This window comes from Manihot esculenta, chromosome 1, assembly GCF_001659605.2.
Source record: "Manihot esculenta cultivar AM560-2 chromosome 1, M.esculenta_v8, whole genome shotgun sequence".
In the NCBI taxonomy this organism is placed as follows: domain Eukaryota; kingdom Viridiplantae; phylum Streptophyta; class Magnoliopsida; order Malpighiales; family Euphorbiaceae; genus Manihot; species Manihot esculenta.
In genome coordinates, this window is record NC_035161.2 from 33838563 (window position 1) to 33848056 (window position 9494).

Here is a 9494-nt window from a genome sequence, read left to right on the forward strand (position 1 = left end):
CTTGCACTGACGCCCCCTAATACTCTGAGCATTATAGACCTTTTATCTAATGGCAGATGAATGAATGTGCCCAAATATTTGAAAATACGAGATAATCTATGAAGGAAAACACTATAATCAAGCTCCAACCTTCCAGCTCCTCCATAGGGAAAAAAATGAGCAAATTTGGCATCGACTTTAATGTTTAAATGCATGTAGGCCAATGCTTTTCATATAATCCATAAACCAAATGGCAACGGCAACAGTGCAGAAATGAGAAATCTCCAACTGTTACCGGGAAAAATAAGCATTAGAAATATACAGAGAGCCTTGAGTCTTCACAGATCTAATATATCAAGCGCACTTCTTATGACATGAAAACTTTATGGAACTGATTAATACCGATGACACCAGACGCTCTTTTTTTTTCTAGAGGAAAACCATTCTTCCAAATATATATAGAAATATACAAGTAACTAGTTTCAATATATTATTCCCACAGCCACACCTAAAATTTTTTCTCTAATGCAAATCTAAAGCCCATAATATCTTCTTGTACTACCCAGTAAAAGCTACAAAATTGCATACCTCCCTTCCAAACTATGACTAACTAAAGCGATAGGAAACAAACTATACACAAAAAGGAACAGGTGACGGGATGGAAATCAACGAAGCTTATTCTGAGCAACAGCTTGGCACAACTCATCCTCGTAAAATAAAACCCTGTTAGAAGCCAATGATTTGCATAGGGGCTTGGACAAAGCAGATGGTACCATGTATCTTGAAGGAAATGCTGAATCTTGGAAAAGAACAGCAGCAATTTGCTTCATCTCAGCGACCTTGATGCGAGAAGGTGGCCGGGGACCATGTCTTGGTGCTTTCGGAGTGTGTGGGCTTGGAATGAATACAGCCTTCCCATCTTTCTTGCTGCAGTGAGAACTCAAACAACATCAACAGAAATGAAACAGGATAAGCATGTTAAGACCTAAAAAGAAAAGGTCTTGAAGGAAAAAGAAAAGGGAAAGAAATACTAAAACTTTTGGGTACCCACCCAATAAAAGGCCAGTGTTCAGTAGGTCGTGGGGTCATTGTTCTCAGCATCTCCTGCCGAGAGCGATCTGGTGTTGTGTAATTAAAATGGAATTGCCTCGCAAGCAAAACCTGCACAGGAGTAACAGATTCACTTACATTCAATTCAATCAAAGATCTCGGGCAAGCACATGCAATTGTCAGAAATACACTGCACATAGCCACACACAGGAACTGAGAAACTTACTGCTCTTCTAATCCTCCGAGATACATGAAAAACTGCCCTCAATTGATCATGATGAAGGTGACAAAGTATTTTAACCTCAAAATATGAAGAAGAAAGAAGTCAAAACCATGGATTCAAAATGGGAAAAGAGTGCAACCTCAGAAGAATAGGGAACAAAACTGCATTCTGTTTACAGGTATCAATGATATATAAAGTTTACATATTATACAAAATTAGACACAACCTTTTCGATGCAGAACAACAACTGTCGGAAATACAAAATCAAAAAGGATTAGAGAAAATCGTACACACAAAAACAGCCAGAATAAAGAATTCTAAACAAAGACATAGAATTAACTAGATAGCATTGGCAAAAATATAGTTTTATCATCTCTACTTTCACTCTCATTGACCTTTAACTCACAACTCCAAAATATGAGATATTACGTGTTCTATCTGTTTAACCATATGTGCAATTAAGTACAGAATTTTTATTTTTCTAAACCGAGCAAAAATGAACACGCCATATAATATTGCATACAAGTTTCCATTGCAGCAAGCACGGACAGAGCTAAACAGAACATCAATTTCTAAAGCAAGCAACAAATATATTAAAATCTAAGGGGCACAAAAAAAGCCCCTATGAATACATTAACTAGAATATAATCTTCTTAGAATTCTTCAAATTTGTCTCTCAACATCTCAAAGACACAATGAAATTTTCTCATGCTACTAGATGTCTGCAACACTGCCATTGAAAATTTGATTTAATTTAACAACTTCCTAAATTGAAGAGCATCCACTAATAAATTCTCACTTTTCATGGAACTACACCTTGATTTAAGAACATATAGTCAAGGGAAACCAAAGCAGAAAACTAAGGATAAAAAGATCCCCGCAACATAGATTCCGAAATTCTGTTTCTCCAAGAAGTCATGTTCACAGTACCATCCACAGATGAAGACCATCTCGGAACCAACAAAAGCATAATGAATATGCTGTGGTTACAACACAACTTCAGGATTCTTGCCGTTATGTACAAAACAAACATGTTCATATTAATATTGTTAATGACAAGTCAATCAACCATTTTGTACATTAAACGCCAAGCCAAATATACACATGCATGAATTTAGAAATGGACCTGCAACACACATATAAATGAGGTCTTTAGACATAATAATTACCAGTAAATCCATTGGAAGGGACTCGAGCCTAGACTCAGACTCACTCTCTTCAGTTTGAGGTGTCTTTGGCGTCCTTACCAAATGACTCTGTTTAAGTATATCCACAGGGGACAACATCAAGGGGCTCTTATCAACCACCTTATTTTCATTCATGAGATCATCTTCCTCAGCCTTCTTGGTGGTGAACACTGCAACCCTTTTCTTCCCGAGATCGGTACATGACTTAGTAGCCGCAGCCTTGCTATAGCGAAGCTGAGCAAGGGCACCTGGTTTCAGAAACCTGTTGCTAGAACTCCGCAGTCGCCTTTTCTGTTTGGGGGTTTTCAAATCCCTATCTTTTGGGGAAACTTTTCCCATACTTCACCCCCCCTTGTTTTCCAATTTTCCTCAACACTGAACACTAATTCTTCTCTTATATTCAAGCAAAAATGACCTAAAAATAATTTAAGCCACCATCAATTGAGACCTGAAACACAAAATGACAGAACTTCCTTCAATTATTCACAAATCAAGAAATGGATTAACAGCGCTAAAAAAGAAATCTACAATGTTTGCAGAAGGAAACCGAGTACCTAGAGGATATATACCAATCCAAACTCGCACGAATTAGAAACATTCACAACTATCTTCGGTTAATCCACCTGCGAAAAAAAACACAGAAACATGAGAAACCCTAATAATGACAAGATTAAAAAAACAACTAATCAAATCAAATGGGTAATGAAATTAAACGAGTGCATAAATACCAAATGAAAGCAGGAAGAAAAAAGAAATAAAAAAAAAATCCAAAACTCGTAATTAACGAGGTAAACGGAGGTGAACTAACTAGATATTTCAAGAAATTACAGCGAAATCCATGGAAGCTGAAAGAAGAAACAAGCACCGCACAGATCTTGAAGTGAGAGAAAGTTGGAGAGACAGAAGAGATGGGGCCGCTAGGGTTTGCTCTTTATTTGAATTTCTTTAGATTGCCCGCCAAAATTTTCAACAATGACTACTTGGCATTTGCTAAAAGAACCAAACACGCACAAAGTAGTCCCGCCTAGAGTTCACGTGGCAAGTTATGGTTGGATAGTTAAATGTGAAAATTTGCACACGTTGGTTCTTTTAATATTTCAAGCGTCAATATCGAGGAGCAGTGAGTCCGTGGATTTCGCAGTTCCATAGATTTTGCTTGCTTAAAAAATGGGTTTTTTATTTTACTTCTAATTTCAAAAACAATGTAAAGAGGGAAAATCAAAATATTTATTTAATGACTGAATTACCCTGGTCTGATCAGATATTACGTGTGAGGCAATTGAATGTCAACTTAAACCCTCCCGCGTATCATTAATTACGCGTGACTGCCGCTTACTTTGATATAAATGTGAAGGGTATTGTAGTCACTATGTACAAGCGTTCACGGGCCCACGCTTTAACCGTTTCTGGCATCTCGATGCAGCCGTTGAATCATTTCTCCATCTTTCTGGGCCTAACTGGCGCTGAATTAGTGGGCTTGGATGGGCTTTTCTTAACAAAGATTTCCTTTTCACCAAACCTCCTCATTAAACTTAGTACCGTTATAATTGGAATAGAAAAACGTTATCAACCGTCACTATTTCATTTTCAAGTAATTATATGAGAGTAAGCTCGTGAGTTTAAAATATCTTTTTAATGGGAGCTAGAAACATGTAGTCCCATAATCCTAGTAGTAGCAGTTTGGACTTTGATGGTCAAGAGTAATAGATAGTGTTACGACATTCAAAGAGTAATTATGGCATGCAAGTTTTCCCTCCTGGAATTTACACTGTTTTGGTCATCCATTTGTCATGTGGTCAGTTGAGATGAGATACCCACAACTATGCTACTCTTTTAACTCCTTCCACCTTTTTTTTTCTATTGATGCTTATTGTTGTTGTTATCTATAATTCAAATATTATAAAATAGATTTTATTTACAAGTATAGAAAATAATGATATCCCTAGTTATGAGTGGGCCCATGAAAAATTTTATTTGAATAATAATAATGATTATATCTCACCTGTCCATTGAATAGAAATGATATTATAAGGGTTAATAAATAGAGCTGGGTTGGGCTATCCAAACCCTACACACATATATATGACATTGGATTTTGATCCAAGAAGAACAGAGTTGGATTGGAGTGCGTCGTTAAGAATTGAAGGCCAAGTTTGGATGAGGACCTCCCCAGAAAGAGGTGATTGCGTGGAAGACAAATGTGGAGGATGGCAGGAGAGGTCGAATGTCAAGGACCACATCACAAGCAGACGCGGCCTACCTTTCAAGCAAATCAAGCAAAAGAGATTGGCCTTATGTTTTTCTACACTTGAAGCCTACAAATATCCTTATCAAAACCGGTGGATATTCAACATCAATTAAGGGTAAGTGAGTTTAGATGTCACAGAAAATTAATGAATTTAATGTTGGACCAAATTGGATTAGTCTTCTTTGAGTCTCTTGTAATTCTCATGGTTCCGGTTACCATCATAAAATGGCAGCTAATTAGTAAGTTTCGGTGGCTAGGTTTTGTAGGTAGGTAAGTGGGATGATTTAATTAAGTTGCTAAGTTTTGATTGCTTTTTTATTGATAACAATGTAGAGACCAATAACACCACAAATCCCACAACCCACACTAATTATAAGTTGTTTAATTTCACTAACTTTCTCGATTTGGTAATATTTATTAGGAAATTTAAACTTGGCCTAATCAAAAACTGTAAATAAGCATTAACAATTTATAAATGAATGATCGAATCTGATGATATGTACGTGAAAGTGGAATCATATTTCACTATACTGAAAGGATCCACACTTTCTTGAATCTCAACAGAAATTTTTTTACCCAAGGAAAAAAAGAAATGCTGTGGAAGTAATAGCGGCCAGTCCACAACCTGGATATTCTCGAGCTAAAGCACTTTAAATAAAAAACTTAGTTTAAGTTTAATCAACTTATTACGAATACGTGGGTATGACTCATGTGTTCATGCCTTTTACGCGATCAAATAGTACATTATGTTGGGTTTTGCTTTATGCCAACCATTAATGGCCGTTTTTTTTCTCAAGTAATAAGCTTTTTACATCAATGGATTCCAAGTGCCCACTTCGCATATTCGTCAGCTTTTAAGGTACTTAAAAATTAATACAAATACTGTAACACATAGGTCCTCCCGCCGACCCATGAGTATAGCATTGAGCCTAGTATGAGATTAGTAGGTTTTGTTCATACACTTGGTCAGGATTTTGGGATAATCCATTAACTTTAAATGTATATATAATTTGGAATCTCGTCGTTCAGATGGATTTGCTCATAGAAAATGTAAAACTCTACCCACCACTCTTATATAGATATATAGATTATTCAGTATATCTTATGCGTTAAAATTATTGGAATATAAAATTTAAATAATAATGAAAGTCAGAAAGAGCACTATTTAATTTAAAATAAAAAAAAAACAATTAAATTGAAATTTTGAATTCGACTTTTTTATTTCATTTTTATTTTTAAAAATTTTAATTATTTAAACTCAACTTATTTTATTTAAAAAAATTAATAAAATCAAATTAAATCAAACCGATTAATGATAATAATATATTATTTTTTTATAATATAAAAATATTAGACTTAATAAAATATTTTAATTAGATTTTAGAATATTAAAAATAGGTGTGTAAAATAAAAATTTCACTAAAAAGTTTAATAAATCAAATTAAATTAAATCGCTTTAATTCAAATCGATTTCTATTTAATATTAATTTAGTTTTTACAAATACTAAACATTATAATTTTCAGTTTATATATTTCGGTTTAATTATTCAATTCGAATGCTCCCCTAAACTAAAAGTCACCTAAGATAAGAGCCATGTTTAGGCATCAATGCTTGATTTGCTTAGAAGCAAATGCAGAAACTGAAAGATACTGCACGCAACAAAGGCATGCGGAAGAACAAACCTTCGTTCAATTTGTTAGCTAATAAAAGCACGTATAACAATAACATTGAGACATACATAACAATCAGTCAAATTAAATATATTGGGTATACATAAAACTTATATATATATTAATAAAATTACAATATATTTATTTTATATTACTTGAATTTATACGTAAACTAAAATTTCAAATGTACCCAAAAAACAATTAATAACCAATTAAGAAATATTGAATTGATTTTAAAAGAAAAAAAAGAAAGAAAGATTGAACTAATCAAGCATTCTACAACATCACATTGCTTTTTCTTAATTTCCTTTCACTTTACGTCGTTGAGTCTTTGGATCTTCTATTGTTATTCAAGTTTTTATATATATATATATATATATATATATATATATCTCAAGAGGCTGTGACCCATCAAAAATAGCATTTGCAAACTTTTTCGAGGCAAAAAGAATTTAGAAAATTAAAACACTTTTAATGTGAATTATAATATCAGTACGAAAAAAAAAATACTAAAACACAAACTATATATAGCAACACAACTTGAATTGAACTTTCCTGCCATTTTCACAGTTCAATAAATTTTGGAATGTTAAATAAATTATTATTTGCTCCATAAGACTAGACCAATATTGCAAACTTAACAAATTCATATATGGTTCTATCATTTTATTTTTTTTTAAATGAAAATTGAGAATCAGAAGAGTAGATTTCATTCATTTAAAATTTTATATTATATTTCTTAATATATTTTATATTCATATCATTTCATTATTAATTTATTATTAAAACTAATAAATTTTATTTTTAATACATATTAAATAGCAATATATTAAAAAATAATTAATACTTGTTGAATTATAGTCTATTTTAATAAACATTTTTTTTGTAATAATTTTTTAAGATGTATTAAAACATCAATTATGTTATTTTTGAATTTGTTTAAAATTTATGATAACTATTCATTAAATATGAATTCTTTCGTTAAAATTATAATAAACCATATTGCTCGATCAAAATTATGAAGGGAAAAAAATGAATCCCAAACTCTTAAAAATTTAGTGAAATCTCGCAACCTTCGACTCGGTGGAAAATAATTTCGAGAATGGAGCAAGCAACAAGAAACAAACCTAGATATGAAAATAATTGATAAAGATATGAATAATGATTAATACGGGTAAAGGGTGACCATGCTCGCTGGTCGCAGGAGAGACAGGATTGAGAGCGATCAAGGGAAGGAAGCAAAAGGCGCATTGATAGGATTGGGAGGTGCATGTGCGGTTGGCGGTGATTTTGACTGCTATCACATATTCACAAAAAATGGCTGTTGCTAGAATATCCGTCTCCTGCTTTTTGTTGATACTTATTTAGCCCTCGTTCTAAGGGTGAATTACGCTATTGCCCTTTATCTGTGCGACATTTTAACCTCTGAGTTCAGCTTTTGGTTCCCTAACTGCTCTGCTGTTGTGTTGCTTTCGTGCCTTGTTTTGAGATGGGAGATGGTGGAAGCACATACATATTTGAAAACAGTGGGCTGGACGCTGACTGGAACGGTACAAGGCACGAGGATGTGGAGACTGCGATGAGAAATTATACAATAAAGCTCTAATTCTATATAAGCGTATTACGTACAATTATATATTAATAATAAATCGATGTGTTTCTTCCTCACAACTGCGTATTTGACATTTCACAGTTCACATATTGAAACGCACTCATACATATATGTGCAATTGTTTTTTCAATTGCTATTAATTTGACATTTCATATAGTGTATTACACGTGGATGATTACAGATTGAACCTTTTTTTTTTTCTTTCTAAATTTCCACATAATTTTAGAATAATCAATTGTTTAAATTCTAAGATTAATAGTACAATTAATGCAACAGTTGAATTTTCATATGTAATTATAAATCTTCTATACTAATTTATTATCTATATCAATTAAATTTCCTTAATCTCATTTTCACCGTTTTCTCTTTTGCATGGATCAGGTGAGTGTGCCTTTGGAATCATATTATGCGAGGTAAAATCATTTTAGTATTCTTTAAAGGTAATTAACATTATGATATCTTGTGCAATGATGTCAATTATTATTTCGTTACATATCAAAATAAATAAGATTATTGTATTATTATTATAACTAATTAATTTTACTTTGTTAATAAATATTATAGGTAAATTTATTATTTAATATTTATAATATAAAAAATTCATTAATTAATTTTTCTATTTTAAAAGTATATTAAAATATCCATGATATTTAAAAAAATATACTAATTAGTTTTTTAATTAAAATATTATAAAAAATTTATAAATATAATTAAATAAATGAATATATATATTTTTTATTTAATAAATGTCACATTAATTAAATATAATTTAAAAGCCCGGTGAAATAATATTTTATATTATTTAAATAAGAATAAAAATAAAAATTTTTATATTACAAAATAAAGTCTACACAGTTTACTATTGCATATATTATAAATTAGTGATTATTAATAGGATAACTTGGAAGTTGGAGGATTGCCCATTAAACAAAAATTAGTTTGGAAACAAAGAATTCTATTAGGAGAAAAAAAAAGAAGTTTGGAAACACGAAGAGAAATACTTGAGTATTCACGATTTTAGCCGCGAAACATTAAATCACAGGCTTGCCGGGCACATGTAGGACGACTAATTGGCTATATCCGCAGTACAAGATCATCCAAATGCCAGCTGGCAGCTGGAGCTGCCTCTCTTTATTTTTCTTTTACGTCTCCCCTATTGAAACATTTCACCCGTCAAACCCTCCCAGTAATTGCATCAATTCATTGATAAACTACAATTTAACGAAATTAGACATTAATTTTTATAATACCAATTATTTAATTATTATAAGTTAAAAGAATCAATAAAATTAATTTATTCAGTAAAAAACTTAGTTAAACCATAATTATTATATTATTTATTTTTTAAATTAATTTACTGTATAAATATTAAATTTTGTTAAATTATAAAAAAATAAAAAATCAATATGATTAATTTGTTAATTTTATAACTACAAAACTTAAGTAGTTAATTTTGAAAAATATATAATTACTATCTACATTTTATTAAAATAAAATAATTAAATTGTAAAATTTATTGTGTAT

General features: G+C 31.6%; 1 protein-coding gene across 3 annotated transcripts; it reads right to left on the bottom strand.

Annotated features, from left to right (window-relative positions):
• Positions 1-316: 316 nt before the first annotated feature.
• On the bottom strand, positions 317-3411 carry LOC110622510 (F-box protein At4g35930). 3 transcript variants are annotated; one of them, XM_021767045.2, is made up of 6 exons: positions 3248-3411; positions 2994-3062; positions 2422-2887; positions 1256-1330; positions 1031-1140; positions 317-906 (listed from the first exon to the last, which is right to left on the bottom strand). In XM_021767045.2, the coding sequence occupies exons 3-6, from the start codon at positions 2776-2778 to the stop codon at positions 645-647; spliced, it is 804 nt and encodes a 267-aa protein (XP_021622737.1). In that variant the 5' UTR covers positions 2779-2887; positions 2994-3062; positions 3248-3411; the 3' UTR covers positions 317-644. The 3 variants fall into 3 exon arrangements, with proteins under 3 accessions (XP_021622737.1, XP_021622729.1, XP_043814682.1); XM_021767037.2 differs by having other exon boundaries at positions 3268-3398; XM_043958747.1 differs by lacking the exon at positions 3248-3411 and adding an exon at positions 3168-3186.
• Between the last annotated feature and the right edge of the window lie 6083 nt (positions 3412-9494).

Bases quoted from the DNA above. Each gene is read 5' to 3' on its own strand.
- LOC110622510 (XM_021767045.2), bottom strand. From the start codon at position 2,778: ATGGGAAAAGTTTCCCCAAAAGATAGGGATTTGAAAACCCCCAAACAG. The intron at 1,141-1,255 runs GTAAGTTTCTCA...ACTCCTGTGCAG, and splicing joins CTCGGAGGATTAGAAGAGCA to GTTTTGCTTGCGAGGCAATT. The intron at 907-1,030 runs GTGGGTACCCAA...TTCTCACTGCAG, and splicing joins GAACACTGGCCTTTTATTGG to CAAGAAAGATGGGAAGGCTG.